General features: G+C 41.6%; 2 protein-coding genes and 1 long non-coding RNA gene across 5 annotated transcripts; 1 reads left to right on the top strand and 2 right to left on the bottom strand.

The window, feature by feature from the left end:
• Window positions 1-1,129: 1,129 nt before the first annotated feature.
• On the bottom strand, window positions 1,130-10,666 carry MAPDA (N6-Methyl-AMP deaminase). Of its 2 annotated transcripts, none has more exons than XM_075764627.1 (10): window positions 10,510-10,666; window positions 8,802-8,932; window positions 8,211-8,271; window positions 7,368-7,455; window positions 6,721-6,802; window positions 5,828-5,954; window positions 5,048-5,128; window positions 3,968-4,106; window positions 3,376-3,476; window positions 1,130-2,024 (listed from the first exon to the last, which is right to left on the bottom strand). In XM_075764627.1, exons 1-10 carry the CDS (start codon window positions 10,561-10,563, stop codon window positions 1,833-1,835), a joined length of 1,056 nt encoding a protein of 351 aa, XP_075620742.1. In that variant the 5' UTR covers window positions 10,564-10,666; the 3' UTR covers window positions 1,130-1,832. The 2 variants fall into 2 exon arrangements, with proteins under 2 accessions (XP_075620742.1, XP_075620744.1); XM_075764629.1 differs by lacking the exon at window positions 10,510-10,666 and adding an exon at window positions 10,362-10,491.
• Window positions 2,018-4,499, top strand: LOC142603498 (uncharacterized). Its single transcript, XR_012837442.1, has 2 exons — window positions 2,018-3,033; window positions 3,974-4,499. It is a non-coding gene; the product is annotated as an uncharacterized LOC142603498 (long non-coding RNA).
• Window positions 10,667-10,805: 139 nt separating the features above from the next.
• TM2D3 (TM2 domain containing 3) lies at window positions 10,806-16,509 on the bottom strand. 2 transcript variants are annotated; one of them, XM_075764630.1, is made up of 6 exons: window positions 16,345-16,509; window positions 15,208-15,306; window positions 14,201-14,358; window positions 13,450-13,624; window positions 12,790-12,865; window positions 10,806-11,947 (listed from the first exon to the last, which is right to left on the bottom strand). In XM_075764630.1, the coding sequence occupies exons 1-6, from the start codon at window positions 16,430-16,432 to the stop codon at window positions 11,782-11,784; spliced, it is 762 nt and encodes a 253-aa protein (XP_075620745.1). In that variant the 5' UTR covers window positions 16,433-16,509; the 3' UTR covers window positions 10,806-11,781. The 2 variants fall into 2 exon arrangements, with proteins under 2 accessions (XP_075620745.1, XP_075620746.1); XM_075764631.1 differs by having other exon boundaries at window positions 15,208-15,303; window positions 16,345-16,484.
• Between the last annotated feature and the right edge of the window lie 72 nt (window positions 16,510-16,581).

Genomic DNA, 16,581 nt, shown 5'->3' with positions numbered 1-16,581 from the left:
AATGAACACTGACGATGACCTCTTAGTAAATAAACAGGAAGTTGACAGTTTTTATTTGCTAATAAACTAAATACTATGTTACTGAAGTATCTAGTATTAGATACTGTTGGATGTTATTAGAAGGCTATAACCTATAAAAAGATTATAAAACTTATTTTACAAGAGAATGCCATCTCACTTGAGTATATGCCCACTTATGCTAAGACTAAGATATAGGTAACTAACATTCCAGAAAGCTGCTCAACCTGTCTTTAGAGAGCTCTTCAATAAGAAAAAGAATACATTTACACTATAAATTATTTTTGTAAAAAGAAAATACAGACAAATTTGATCGAACAGCAAGTGATTATGCAAATAAAAGATCACCTGATCAGTGAAACCATTTGGAAAGCAATTTCAAGTACTGTTTGTAAATAAAAAGTCACCATGAGGTCTTATTCCGAGTTCAGATAAGAATATATAAAACCACAGTTCTGCTTCACATAATTTTCACCCATCTGCAAAAGGAATGTGTTCTGCTTGGAAAACATTCTGTGGAAAACCCCGGTAGCCACACAGACTTAGCAACTTCTTTGCTAACCTTCCTCAGGCCTTTTCACTACCACTGCCCCCCCCCCCTTTCTTTTCCTTTTCGTTTCTTATTGCCACTTTGGAACCAGAATAACTACTTTACGCTGATTTTATTAAAAAAGACCAAAACAAAAGCCACAAACAGCTTTTGTATCATTGTATTTATATTCAGTATTCCCTACAGAGCCCAGAATGTTTGCTTGTTTAATTAATCAATCTAAAAATATTCTAGGTATGAAATACCTTTTCTCTGGGTACTTCCTACACTAGCTAGCAGTATCTAATATTAGATACTGTTGGATGTGTATGTTCGTATCTATTTTGATATCTCAGTATCAAAATACACCTGCAGATGCACAGAGACAGGCGGAGTGAACCCCATCACTGCCTGAACCAAGGGGCACCCTCTGATGTCAGAACAGAAGTGGTGATGCTCACAGACAGCAAGTCTGCTCCGGGGACTAGCACGTCCCAAATCCCGCAGCAGGTTATAGCTGCTTCTCTTCTGTAGATCTCACATGCACATACACACATGCTTGAAGTAGTGGTTTTGAAAATATGGAGGTTGAAGCTATTTTTATTGCCTTTTTACAAGAAACAAACAGCAATTCTAAAAAGCATTTTAAGAATTCGAGCATTTCCCCAAAGTAGCTCATAGTTTGCTAAAGCATTCAAGATTCACACTTTGCACTCAGCACTGGTGGTATTCATCGACAGGCACCACTGCACACACTCCACAGCAGGCTTCAGTCACACATGTACACCAATAAAAACAGATGCAATATTTGATTCCTTTGGGACAAATACTTCGTTCTCCCTGAGTTTGTTTCTGTCTTCACATTGAATCAATGGCTCAAAACTTCTGTTCAAAAAAAATACAACCCCAAATATACACACCATGCTTGTAATGTTGCCAACAGACATTTCAAACACTAACAGCTGTGCCTTTAGTTTGTTCTGACTCTCAAATATTTGTAGTATGATGACACATCAACTATTTTTTAAAATATTGTATAACTGACGAGAAACTACATGACAACGCATTTGGAATTTTAGTCACTGGCTGAGACCCCTCCCCAACTACAACAGAACACGTACTTCAGTCCCCACTAACAAAGGGTGCATTCCTGTCGGCTTTGCTTTGCACAGGCAGTTTATGGGCTGGGTTTATACACCTGAAGTCTGAAAAAAGCCAGGGACTTCAGCAAAAAATACTTATTAACTAAACTAATGCACCCATGCTTTTCAGATCAACAGTTTGATTAATCAAACAGACTTGGCTTCAGTTTACACCACTGTTCCCTTAGCTTTGATTTTACTGCACTTGAAGCAAAGATGTAGTTGATTGATTCATAGGAAAGATCCCACATCTGTGATCGAGTCAGATTAAATGTTTTTGCAACCAGCTCGTATTCTTGCGATAGATCTGTTGCAAAGACGCCTTTATCATCAGTCTGGAGTTACATTGAAAGAAAAGAAAAAAAGATTAAATTAGTTCCTCTACACAAAAAAGGTTTTTTTCTATACATTACAAACCAGTTTTATCTTGCTCTCTCGCATTTTATTCTATGATTCTTTGTCTGTTGCCCTATTTCACTCAAAATTAATAAATTATTCAAACATACAAGAAAACTTCTTAAAATGATAGCACAATTTATCCAGAAAATAGGATTTCCTATTAAATTTCCTATTCAAATTGCTAGAAAAATGTCTATGAAATGATGCATACCTACAAGCTATGTCAGTATGTGCAGATCTCCTTATTGCTCTTTTCCCTTTCCTCAGATCTGGGAACTAGAGCATACCCTCTAGTCCTACATCTTCAGGGAAGAAACTGTCTCACTCTCCGCACTAGTGTCAACTAGAACAATCTCTTGATGCTGACTGAAGTACTAGGCTAGCATCAAAAAAACATGATTGAAAGCCACCTAAAGATTACTCATCTAACAGGAGCAAGTTAGGGTTATTTAGGGGTTAATGAGATTACTCATCTGCAACTCTGGGGGTCGTTGTGTGTCCCCCCCCCAAGAAGAATGCTAACTATATCCTGTAAAACTGAAGACTCTGTAGTACCTCCTTCTACTACTACTATTGCATTTATAGGCCTTTATGGGTAAACTGCTTTCTGACTGACTTCATTGGTTATTTAGACTTTTCACAACTGAGAATCTCAGAAATTATCTCTAGTCATGAATTATCTTTCACCTAATACAACAGAGTTCAAACTCAAGAATAATTACTTTACACAAGAAAGGGTTGAGGCTTATTTGAATAATAAGCACAATGCTCTAACATATATAAACACACGCTTGGACAATGCCGCTAATTATGGGGATTAACCCAACAGGATGATAGTAAAATCCTGCCCATGCCAGCAAAAGTTCTTGGCACTTCGACATTTAAGGACCTTAACTAACTGTCAAGAGAACTCAAGAACTCTCATCCAACACAATAAATATCCAGGTAAGCACAAGCTGACATGCAAGCATTGGACCAATATATTTAAGAGAAATCTGTCAGTATGCAAACAGTTAAGAAGTTCATGGCACGTATAGCCGATCATCTTATCTGTATAGAAGAAAAGGTTTTGCTTTACAGTAAGCCCAAGAGAAACACTAAAACTTCCCATTTGTATGACAAACATTTCTCAAACAGAACATAACGATTCCCTGTAAGCAGATGATTTGCTGCAAGGCCAGAAATTGTTAATAAGTCAGCTCTGATCCATAAAAGGAGATCTACTTCTCTGATTTCACACTAGTTTGGCTCTTTGCCTAAATACACAGTTAAAATCCAAACACTTACACAAAGCACTGCAGGGTGGCCCATGTTGTACCAGTACCCAAAATGGTGTTTGTCACAGGAAGGCACTGTCTGAGTTTTGATGTTTGATGTCATGCAAAGTTCTAAGGGGAAAAAAGAAACAAAGATATGTGTATCAGAACATAGGGTTTTGGCACATTGACTGACTTATTTCTGTTCCTGAATGAAAATTAAAATCAGGTATTGTTGTTTCCTTGATTTTCTATGCTTCAAATATTTGGTAGTATCTTCTGAGGAAAGTTTGGTAATCAATTTCTTCGTAACTACTGGGTGGGTATAAAATTTAGGGAGCTTGCAAACCAGATACAGAAACACCACACAGCCTCGCACAGTAACTCAAAGTTACGATTTAGTTATGTTTTCATCTGAGATGTCCACTGGTGTCTGCTGCCACAAACAGGTCGGACACAGTAGTGTTACCAGAGTACCTTTACAGGCATCTCTCCCACATGCACTGCCATGTTTTTCTAAGTTGTTTCTGCTCAAAGACAAATCAGAGCTCCTAGATCAGCAGTATGTATGATACTCTGAAATCTAGAGATCACCAAGTAATTTTCTTAACTTTTTCTCTTACCAATAGGTATATGATTCTGTCGAACAAGTGGCACTAACTCTTCTGAACCTGCTGTTGCAGAGTTGAGAAATGTTCCATGTCCAATTCTGTCAGGAGGCAGGCCCAGGAGAATTTTGGTCTCCTCTTCTTGATTTGGAATCTAGAGAGGATATATTTTACATTCTATCAAGGCAGCATAAACCAGCACATTAAATAATTACAACGGACTATTTCACTGTGTATCTTATCTAAAAGAAAGTGTTAGTGAGACTAAATATCTGCATTATTACCCTGTAAGGAAAGAAGTAGTGCATGAAAGTGACTCTCAACTTGAAACTACAAGCTGAAGAAGCTATAACCCTAAACTGGTATGCAAAACCAGACCATCGCTGTTTGCGGTTCTGAAGTACTTTGAGTAGGAGGCCTCAAATCAGCTTTGTATGCTTCAGTTGCAGAACTGCCCTGTCAGGAAGACCTTTAATGCTTGTTTTACACAGGTATTTAAAAAATGGTGCATGAAGAACTTAAACTGCAAGAGGCCAAAACCAAACAACAAATGAAACAAAAGACCACTGAGATATTAAGAAATCAATTTTTAGAGAAGAACGCAGGAGTGTCCTGCAAAAGCCTTCTTAATGAAACAAGTGTAAATAGGCCTGTGACATGATATATCATGCTTAATTTCCTAAAGAAATAAAAATATTTTCAGTATTTACCAGACTTGTCAACTTCAGCCACCAGTTCAACAGACAGATACGAGCTGAGCTAACAGAACAACTCAAGAACATGTCCGAATTTTACTATACATGACGTCTGATTAAATACTAGGTAGAAACAGGGGATCTCTTGGAATATTACTAATTTTCAGTTTCACATCTAACCCCCCAATATATACAGTACAGTAAGAAATAACTTGACAGATCTGATTCAGAACAGATTGTTGAAGATTTCTCCTTGTTTTCTTCTCTCTTGTCAGAGTGCCGCAAACCATTACTACTTTGGCCTGAGAAGTTCAAAATGCACAGAAGTTAATTTTAGTTTCATCAAGGTTTTTATAAAATGGGAATTACAGAGAAGGACCAAAATAAAGAAAACTTGTACCTCTGAAAGATGCAATGCCAGCTTTAGACCTGCTTTTTTTGCTTCTGAGAGCGGTTCCAAAAAATCTTGGCCATGTCCTGCCTTGAAGACAGAAAAACATCACCATTCTACAGCTTGTTTTACAAAACTCCTCTTTTTACAATAATTAAGAAGTCTAGAAATATCAAAATACTTAATTCAGATAGAGTTACGTTGAATTATTTTTCTTTTCCCATTACTTCAGTTTTGAATGAATGCAGCAAGTCCCATAATGTTCTGCTACACGGGCACAATTCAGGCAAAAGTCGTTAGTTCAGATGATGCCTGACCCTGACATGCCAATTGTCTTGATTTTTATATCCTTTCTACAGTTATCACCTAGAGCTGGTTCGTTTCAACTTGACAGCTGTCCTCAAACATTTTTGCTTTCTTAATACGCAATAAGCATTTGGTGCATCTAAACAAAATTTAAACTGGTGTCAACTTGCAGTGTTACTTAACTTGCCTCAGCCCAGTCAATCTGGTAGGCACAATGTAGTAACAGACACTTCCAGATAAACACTACTTTTCAGTGGTTCTTTTTTCAGTGCCACGTAATTAATCTATTAATTCTTTGTTAGAGTATCCATCCCTGACAGAAACCAGATTAGCCTGGTATCAAGACTACGAGCAATCCATTCAAACTAGCAACAAACATTGGACAAAAACTTGTAAGAACAAAGTATGATTAGAACTGCTTGTCGTTACACAGCATGATAATAGTTCTCTTCAAGAACAGACCAAAATTAAACAAAAACTTACAGTGGGATCACCACTGAGGTCAAGTCCTACTACAACGCCATCAGTGGAAAGAAGGAACTCTTCAGCAAGTTTAACAGTCTGCTTAGCAACTGCTGGGCCACCTCTTCTATTTATTGCTATTAACAACCTAGGATAGACACGTACATAGGAAGTTAAATACAAGCTGTAATATCAGGAGACCAATAAATCTCATACAAACAAAAATGGCACTTCGCATCCTTCACGGTTGAGTATAAAGAGTATTTGTATAGGAAACTGTTGAAGGGATGAAGGTACCAAAGCGCAGAGGGACTCAGATAAACAGGTTAGCCTGAAATGCAGCAGCCACGGTGAGAGGGAGGGCAGGGAACAACACACTGCTCATTTGCTGCCTGCGCTATCAGGCGAGCAACCTCTCTGAGGTGCACACATGAAGAATGACAATTCTTCAGCTTCCACAAATAAATCTAACAAGGGTTGCTACTGAGAGTACAAAAGACAGGCAAGCAGGCTGCTTCCAAGCAAGCGCTAACACCTTCTGAAACTTCTCTGCCAGTTAGGACTACCTCTTCTTTAGAGCAGGTTGTTGTACAGCTAATCAAGCAAAATCATTGCAATCAATCTAGGCTGTGAAAAGGAGTCTTTAAAGCAATTTCCATCAAAAACACTGAGAATGTTGCAGAGAATGGACAGTCTTAGAGCTGAAAAGCTTTACCCAGTTTTATTCTCTATCAGTAAAAAGGAAGATAAAAATTCAGGTTTCCACATGAATTACCTGTTTCCATTCCATGTAATCTAGTTTAAGCATAATTTTCTTTCCTATGCTGATAGTTTGTAAACCTCTCTACAAACCATGACCGAGCATCAGACTACACAAAACCTTGAAACAGAGGTACTCCATGTGCTTTATTTACCTTACATCTATATCCAAGCCTTCTTCTTTACACTGCTTTATACCCTCAAGTACAGTTTCAACATACATCCTTTTGGTCATACCTACAAACACATGTACACATTTGGAATAAATATTGGAATTAATTTTATTGTGTTGCAGACCCAGCTCTCTAACCTCCTAAGTTTCATTTTGCACCTTTGATTTTAGTCCATAGTCTCCTAATCTATATAGTTCTAATTCTGTTTATATATGTTTGAAGCATACATTTGAATTAAGCCTCCTCCTAGGCACATGGAAGAAAGAGACTAACTTAGTGTCAACCAGAGAGTAGCAACAGGACTTCTCTTATGTCTTTCTATTAAACCACCTCTAAAAAAAAATAAAAATGAAGTAACAAAATCTATCAGCTATTAAGAATATTAGCAGACTCAGACATCATACTAAAGTGAATAACCAAAATTCTTAGGTAGTAGAGTTATAACCGAGACATTTTTGTCCTCAAAAATCTAATAGTAAAGTGACATGCTTTTACGTGGTTAAATCTTTGCTTTTAAAGTCTATTTTTAGTGAACCAACTAAATTTGATTATACTTGTTATTAACATAGTTCTTAACTAAGTTTTATAGCATGTCAGACTTACAAATTAAAAACCAGAACAGACTGTACCTGTGGTCTTTTCTTCTCTGGGAGTGCTCCTCAGTTCCAGATACTTGACGCCATCATCAGCAAATTCTTTAATAACGTCTTTAGTTATCTGATTAAGAAACAGTGTATTCAACATCATGAAAGTAATGCTTGTCATGGTTATATTTTCCTTTACAACTAAAAGACCCAGGGGTGGTTTGGTGTGAAACACCGGCAAAATTTTCAGGCCTTATGTGGTTTTGGTGCTCTCCATCTCTGGAAATACTTCAGTTCCCTCGGAGATACTGAAGAGAGTTCGGAGAAATGAGAATTTCCTTGTCCGAACAAGAACACCCCTCCACTGGTGCAGTTGTAACCCCTTCCCCAGGTACTGTACCTTTCTGCAAGTTTAATGGGCTGCCTAAAAGCCCCTTTACAGGCGGAACGGGAGGACGCTACGCCACTTTCTGCTCCCTGTTTTGATCACACAACAGTTGTCCCTGACAGTTTCGTAGTCTGAGGGGAACTAAGGGCAATTCTAGTTCTGTAGTTTTGGTATGTAACAAACCACAGAACAAACAGGAGAGTAGGGTAAATCAAAGCTTTGGTAACAGTGAACAGACATCCCATTTTTAAGACATTATCATTCCAAGTGTCCGAGTGGTCATAACAACCACCACAGTGGAAGCTCATTGCTTTCACAAAAATTAAAGGTAAAAGCTATATAAAATCCTGTATTTCTAAATTAAAGTGTTTTACAATAATAATTCTGACCTCCAACTGAAGGGACTGTTGTTGTTACTTGGAACCCAATGCTGTTAAACCCAACTAATTTTGACTGTGTGTATTTCTTGCTTGTTTTAAGCAAACTTTTAATTAATTTACCAGTAAAATATCTTCAGTCCTAGTGGTAATCTGATAGATGATCTGAAACATCTGAAAACATCTAAAACAAAAAGTTAAAAAGTTAATTGAACAGATGTTGAACAGTAAAACGAGCATTCAGAACCAAATAATCTACACTTTGAAAACACATACTCGCTAAGCTCAATTAACCAGCTTGTAGCTTAAAATACAAAGACCATCTGAATGGTGATTTCTGATTTTAAGTGCTAATAACGGATTTGCAACAGAAGTTGTTGTTATTATTACCACCAAACTTTTTGAAGGACAAAGGAAAAAATGAAGTTTCCAAAAAAGGAAACCATAGGAGTCAATCTTCTCTGAAGAACATATGCTACAAATGAAAATTTTTTATCCTTTAAAAAGGGAATGAATCAACATGAGATTTCCATTTAGTTTGCAACCATCTAAGGAGTTAGCCTATAGATACAATCAGCAAAACCTCTTAACAACTAAAACTTGAAAATGTATTTTCTGCAGTCAGCGTACAAGGCCATATAGTTCTCTGGTTTTAACTTAATGAAGACACTTGGTAAATGTTCATCACACACACACACACACGTGTATACTCACTCATCTAAGGTTCTTTTGTTTCCTTTGTCAATGACAGTCATTCCATTCTGGATCTGAAGGTACGGCTTCTGGGCCATAAGTTTCTTCATAGTGGCAGAACTGATACAGCCGTTCAAATGAGCATGAAGTTCCTAGAGAGAAAAATATCCTACGGATTTGTGTCTGGTGAAAAGGATGGCTTCCATATCGTGTTTGTATTACTGTTCTTGTATCCCACATTATTGTTTCACTCCAAGTTTGAAAATAAAATAACAGGTATCTCTCTCTTTGGCTAATAATTGTTTCCCCGTGTTTTTTGCGTGCACTGGTTCAGCTGAGACTGTCCTATTTGCTCCTCCTCGCTCCGTGGGCTGCTGTTAGCACGGATCTCAGCGGGAGCAGAGCCGGCTCAGGAAGAAAGGGCTCACCAGCTGCTTGTGGGAGTGGTGCAATTCAAGGTGAGGGGGAAGCGAACAGCTCAGTGCTACGAAAAGTACAAGGATTCAAGAACTCTTTCCCCATCCAACGTACGCGTACATCGTTTGAAAATAGCAACATCTGTATATCCACTCACCTTTTTTTCATTCTTTGAAGTTTTAACTCACACCAGAAATGCAGCAAGATGTTACCTCTGCCTATTAACAGCAACTGGAATGATTGCCCTCCTCTGCCTGAGACTGCTTTCTGCCTGACTGTCCCTCGACAACCTGCCTTTGGGGTCCAAACTTGCACTCCTCAGCTCCACTCCTCACTTCACCTTTGCTCCTTATGATCTCTTAGCTCCGGACATAAGAACAGGTCCCTGCTGCCCTCCCGTCTCATCCAAAATGCGTTTGCAAAGCATCTGCTTTGTTACTTGCCCCCATCGAACGCATGGGAAAAAGAAAAATTGGAGAAATAGTTCTTCAAACCTTTGACTGGGAAACATACAATTGAAATTGTAACTCTTTCAAGATTTAGTTAATTTTATGAAGTATATTTCAGCTCGCTATTTTAAAGTACAAAGTTCACAAGCAGAGGAAAGGGGGTCAGATTAGCATAAACCGTGAAAGTGCACAACACCAACTAAACACGAGGAGCTACGGCTGCTTACCACTTTGGAAATCAAGCCAGGTACACGCTACTACTACTGTCTTGAATTTTTCAGTCTTACAAGTGAAATACCTCACAGAATTCAGTTAGATATCAAAGATGAACCCTGAAAAACAGCTTACTGAAAAGGCTTGTGTGAATACAGGGACGGTGTGATTTGATGTGGCTTTGATTGTGCACCTGTGCATTTACTGTGCAAGCTCTCCGCTGGAGTACGTGCCATTCGCTGTTTTGCGAGCGCAGGACGGTAACAGCGATAAACCCACAGGAACACGTACCGAACGATAGCACAGATACGTTGGAAGGCAGGCACACCCTTCGGGACATGGAAAAAAGCGGCGTTATCAGAGACAGACTTGTTGGGCTAGCCTCGGGGCAAAACAGGGCAAAAAAAAAAAAAAAAGAAAATAAAGATCATGCTCAATTGATTTAATTGGAAGAAGATTAGATGCCAAGAACTGCGAACAAGCTGGACAGGCAAACACCTACCGCATTCTTCTGTGGGATACAGGACATAGAAGTGCCCGTTTCATAGAACCTCTGAGAAAGCAGCCGCCCTCCCTCCCGCAGTACCGGAGCGCCGCCAGCCCCTCAAGCCCCCGCTCCCGCCCGTACCGCGGGTTCCCGCGGCGCTCACCACTTTGGGCAGCTGCCGGTAGAAGCGCAGGTCCCGCTCCCGCTCCGCCGCCATGACGGCGCCTGTGCCGGCGGAGGGCGGGCCGCGGCCGAGGTCACGGCGGCAGCAGGGCGGCACCGCCCCCCGGCCCGGCCCGGCCCCGAGCGTTGCGTTGCGTTGCGTTGCGTTCCGCCCCGGCAGCGGGCAGGCAGCCGGGCGACGTGCTCGGCGCGGGGTGGGTGCCACGGCCCCGCTGACAGCCGGCCGGGGCGGCGGGAGCGAAGGCGGGGTCACACAAAACACGATTACTAATTAGCGCCATTAAAGCTTCACGTTTATTCCAGTGACAGGATTCTCAGATTTGCTGCACCTCGGTCCTACACGCCCGACACAGCTCAGGCCCAGCGCGGGGGGCACGGCCGGAGGTCGCCTGGCGCAGAGGGCGGCAGCCCCCTCGGGCGTTCAGCGAGCTCACCTCAACTGTGCTGTGACAGCACTACAGTTCGCTACATCACCGAGTTACAGAGTCCCATGTGGATAAAGGCATCGATTATACGGCCAAGGCCTTTTTCGAATTAACTCGGCAAGCTTGCTAGCACAAGAATACCAATTGTACCTTTCACTGATACGCAGGTCAACCCAATCAAAATAAAGACATTCTGGAACAATCCAAAAATCTGCATCAATTATTTTATATTTAGCTATTAGCATTACTGCAATCTAATTCTAAAACCCCCACAATTTTAAGTCAACAAGTCACTAAGCAAATGTCAGCTCCTGCTCTATCCCAAACCAGAGATGAATGTGATTAACATCCCAAAACGTGGTGATCTACATACTGCTAGATTAATTCAGGCAAATAAATTATCCTCCCACAAATACAAAAATTATATATATTACTGACATATTTAGGGAAGTTAGCTTTAAAGTTAAATTCAAGCATACAAATATGAAGTAAACAACTCAACATTCAAGTTAGTGTGCATCTCTTGGTACTTGACAGATGATCCATGTTCAAGCACAGTGCAGAATTTGGTTAGCTCTTCAACTTTTTTCATAGAAAAATAGCATGTCCATAGGAGAAAGAAAATGAATTTCAACTTACTCAGTGATCCACTCTTTTATTTTACCTTAGTTAAAGGCAAACTAAGTACAGATACTGTACATTAAAATGTATGCACACAGAAAGAACACTTGTTCTTCGTTCTACCTTAACGGCTCAAATCTCTACATTCCTTTACTTAGAGCCCTTTCCAAGCAATCACTCCTCTCTGAAACACATTGCACCCACATTTAAATATAAAGAGAACCGTCTGCAGGTCCCACGTAGCCAACACCTATCAGCAGCACATCGATTAGCGTCCATATTCCCAGTCCACCAAAACTGAAGAGTTTCCCCAGACCTTCCCGCCACTGGCCCAAATAGAAACGATCAGCACCAAATCCACCAAGGGTGATGCTACAAGAATAAAAACACAATTCATTATTATTATTTTTAGATGAATTCAGTTTGGGTATCCATACAAATTTCTGACATACCTACATTTCTCTACATCATTCAAGAAACTATACATTTTTTGTACAAAAAGAGCTGACTGGCTTTATTAAATGAGAAAGGTTTTGATGAAATAGCACTAGTTCTTTGCTAATTAACACTGTCCAGAGACTTGACAGTTTTTCATTCATGACAAGCAATAAAACCCCAAACTCTCAAATGTATAAATGTGTCCTGACATTTCTAAGCTAGCAGAAGCTACTGTCCAACAGACAAGCTCTAGAAACAGCCCCAAACACTGTATTCAGCCCCAGGCAACAGGAAGTTTCTCCAGCTGGAAGCAGAGAGAACCACCCTCGCTATAAAGGACAGCGGGTTAGATCACTCGTTAGATCAGTCTTAACTGGATCTGTGGCTCCACGAATAGAGCTCTAATGGCTTAATATTCCAAAAATAACCTAAATGGTTCTTTTCAATACCGCTACACTCGTCTCTTCACTAATCATTTATAATGCAAGAAACTTTGTCTTAAGGCATTTCTAGCTGTTACAGACAGAGGACATTCACTGCAGAAACACGGTAAATGGTTTCTCCCAAGCTCTATGTACTGAAGACAGCTGATATCGTTCCGCATGAATCTTCAGGCATCCTGTGTCTCCAAACTCTAAGCTGGACTAGATGAAATATTGATTACTCAGTACGCCATTAAAAATACCAAGCAGAAAACCACAAATTGAAGACAATTAATCTATTCCTGGTATTATTAATCTATTTTAGGTTGATGTTATCTAGTAATTCTTGTGTACCTTAGTGCCAAGGCAGTAGACCACTTATAACCTCCGGTCCAGTTGCAATAGAGCATCTTAGGAAAGACACGATTACCTAAACAATAGAAAACATTGAAATCTTAATGTAACAAACAAAGAGCACATAATGAGTAAGGAAACGACAAGCAAGAATATACTATATTTCTCTAAGAAGCATCTAAAAGGTTGACACTAATTGAAACAAACACCGTCAACACAAAAGCTCATGTATGTTCTGCAGTCTTCTGTTCCATCGCTCTGTCCCACATCAGAAAATATGCACAGTCACTGAACAAACAGGGGGAAAATAAAACCAACTGGTAGAAACCAGCATGAATTTTTTAATTTATCCTACTGAGACATTGATATTGATTCTGTTAGTGGTGTCCAAATTAGTTTAATTCATAGAAGTTGACAAAAACAAAACAGAACTATTTTCTCTCATGTGAAGGTATACAACATTATTATAAGTCAATGTTTACAGGTAGGTGTCACTATTATGCTTTAAAATTAAAATGTAACTATAAAAAATTCAATAATCAAGGTGCAGGCTGTTACTGTGATAGACATAAACAACCGTAGTACTGACCCATTACAAAAAATGTTAATAAATCCTTTAGGAAAAAGGCTTCTTTACAGAATCATGTTAGCCCACCTTACCTAGACAATGAATATGATCCCGTACTGTACAAGTGGCATTATATCGTTGTCGCGGACAAGAAACCGTCATGCAGTTTGTAGAGTTGGTACATACATAATCAGTTGTCGCAAGCTGCCAGCAAAACTGGCACGTCATGTTAATTGTAAAATTCTCTTGCTCGTGGTTATTCTCATCCTATAAAAGGACAATGTTATCACTTCACTAGCAATAAAGTAAAAAAAAAAATATCACGGTGTGCAGTATCAAATTACATTGCATGGACAGACATTTTGGGCAAAACAAGAACTACCTGCTTTGCTACCCCTACGTAGTCAAGTGCAGTAGAAAAATCAACATTAGAAAACTGACCATGAGTTATTAAAGTGCAGTTTAACCGTTAATCACCGCTTCCTCCAATCTAAGGCTATTGCCAAGCGGAGGACTCATTCAGTCTGACCTGTAGGATCAGTTTGCACTCCAACAGCTATTTAGCCCCTCCACTCTCAACGCTGTTCTGTTTTGATTGTCAAGTTGATCTAACTCAATTGCACGGCCGCATAACAAACAGATCCAACACGAGAAAGGCAAATCAGAGAATGGCAGGTCTGCCTCTTCAGCAACGGCCCACAGCTGAACCAGATTAAATGGATCACAGATCTGCACACCTGCCCACGTTAAGAACCTGGAAATCAATTTTTTCTATCTTATGACAAGATGCCACAGTTTAATTAAATGACTTAAATTTGAGTTTAAAAGTAACAGGTTACTTACAACGCAATGAACGTGTGGCTTGACTTTGCAATCAAAAGTGGCCGGCTTCCCATACATACAGGAATAGTTTGTGTTACATGTCATGCAGTCTGGTGGCAGTCTACTGCAAAGCCCGTTGCTAGGACATTTAGTCACATAAGATGGAATTTCTGTACTTTCTGAAAGGCAAAATATGTGAATAAAATTAAGAAAGCAAATTAAAAAAAGCTATAAAGCCTGAAGTAGACACATACACATGCATTTTCCTTTATACATATATGCACACACACGCACACATGCTGTGACACCGTATAAAGGGCTTTCCTTACCCTACCGTGAACAGCACGACAGGTCTGCGTGGTGGGAACCACCGCGTTAGGCAGGTGAGCTGCACAACACAGCTGGGTACCCTGTGAGGATCTCACGGGGTTCTGCACAGCAACGCCATTCGGTACAGCACTGGAACAGCGCTCAGCCCAGATGAGTGCTGCCTCAGCCAGTATTTCTCAGCACAAGTAATCAGTTTAGGTACAGAAGCAGGCTGACACACCTAACCTACTTTTAGTTCGGGTCTAATTAAGTTTACAGCTAGCTCAGCCATTTGCTGTCTGCATGTGCTGAGAATCACCTCTTAAATTATGAGCAAGAACAGTGTTTCAGCCAACCCAATCCTGAGGCACCCCATAGTGAGCTTACAAAAACCGCATTTATGTTGGATAGGGAACAGTAACGAGTTCTTGCAGAACCCTGGAGTCTCTCAAGAAGTTCCACCATCCTCAGAGGGTACAAAGCACAGGAACAACAACGGCAGTTTAACTGATCGGTTTTGGGTTGTAAGCTCTTATAAGGACCAATTTTCTAATTACATAAACCAAACTGATTGTTAAGGTCATGGAAGAGTAATTCATAATGCATTATACTACGCTGTCTTTTATCACCGTGAGAGCATGTACAGGTTTCTAAGACGTAATTAAAGAACTTTACTATTCAACTCAAGACACTGAAGAGAAACAACATAACCTGCATACCTGCTGCTTTAAAATAAGGAGTATTTGTACTTGTTGAAGTTAGACTTTTTGCAAATGTAGACTGTGGCTGTGAATGCTTTGTAGTCATCAAAGATCCTGCTGCAAGAAAACAAAGAAGGAGAAAGTGATGCTTCTAGAACAAAATTCACCTTCAAAACCAGTTTGATTTCAGCATGCTGATATGAAATTACAAGTGGAAAGTGTAACGAGAATAAAAGCAATCTAAAAATCTGTTTTTCTATTCTATAAATAGTAGAATGTTTACATTAAACATTAAAATGAGGATTAGAATAGAATTGTTCCTTTTACACAAGAAACCATGTTTACGTCAATTCAATCTTATTTTTTGATTCTCAAGAATCAAAAAACGCTGCTCAGGAAGCAGACTCACGCAGTATTTGCTACCGAACAAAACCATTTGGTCATGCAGCGCAGCCACTTCTTTGACAGAAAGCTGGAAGAGAAGTGGCTGGCAACCACGGCCGTATTTGTGCATGCCCTTCACGTTTGTCACGATTCCAAGGACTCGGGGCGGCGCGGAGCTCGGAGGCGAGCGCATCTGTGCCCGACCTGCCAGGCAGCGCACACGCACACCCCCCAGAGCACGAGTGGGCCTTCCCCGGGTGGAAGCACAAAGCTTTGTCCCGTCGAGCCCCAGCACCTCGGCAGCTGCGTGTGCATCGCGCAGGACTCCCGCCAAGGAGCGCGCAGAGAAGACGGCAGGCCGCCCGGCGCGGCAGAGCCGGCGGGGAGCGGGGCCTGGCCGGCCGCCGCCCCAACGCCCCGACCTCGCACCCAGTGCCAGCCCCGCAGCGCGCAACTACAGCCAGCCACGCCCGGGGCCTCGGTTCCCCCCCTGCCCCGGCCCAGTCAGGGAAGGGGCCACGCACCTTCAACGAACCGAGGCCACGGTCACCTCGCCGGCTCGGCCGCTCAGAAAGCCGGACCGGCCAGGGCGGCGATCAACCCCCGCCCCGGGCATCGGCTGCAGGCACTCGGGAAAGCGGCCCCCACCTGCAGGCGAGGCGCTGAGGCGCCGCCGGGCCTCCCCCCGCCCCCCCGCCCTTTGTCCCACCCCACCCGCCCTGTCTCGGCCTCGAGGAGCCCGGGCAAAGCGGCGGCGGCTGCCGCGCTCACCACGGCCGGAGAGGACGTAGAGCTGGGACAGGAAGAGCGCGACGCCGCAGAGCCGCCGCAGGGCGCGCAGCCCCGGCAGAGCCGCCATCTTGCCTGCCGCCGCCTCCTGGCTCCGCCGCTCGGGGCGATGGGCGGGGCTCGCGGGCCGGCTCCGCCCCGCCCCGCCCCTTCTGCGCAGAAACAGAGCGCGGCTCGCGGCCGCATTCCTGCCGGCACCTCCTGACGTGCCAGCGCGCG

Source organism: Balearica regulorum, chromosome 12 (genome assembly GCF_011004875.1).
Source record: "Balearica regulorum gibbericeps isolate bBalReg1 chromosome 12, bBalReg1.pri, whole genome shotgun sequence".
In the NCBI taxonomy this organism is placed as follows: Eukaryota; Metazoa; Chordata; class Aves; order Gruiformes; family Gruidae; genus Balearica; species Balearica regulorum.
The sequence above is the reverse complement of the archived record's forward strand: the minus strand, read 5'-3'. Positions and strand labels throughout refer to the sequence as shown.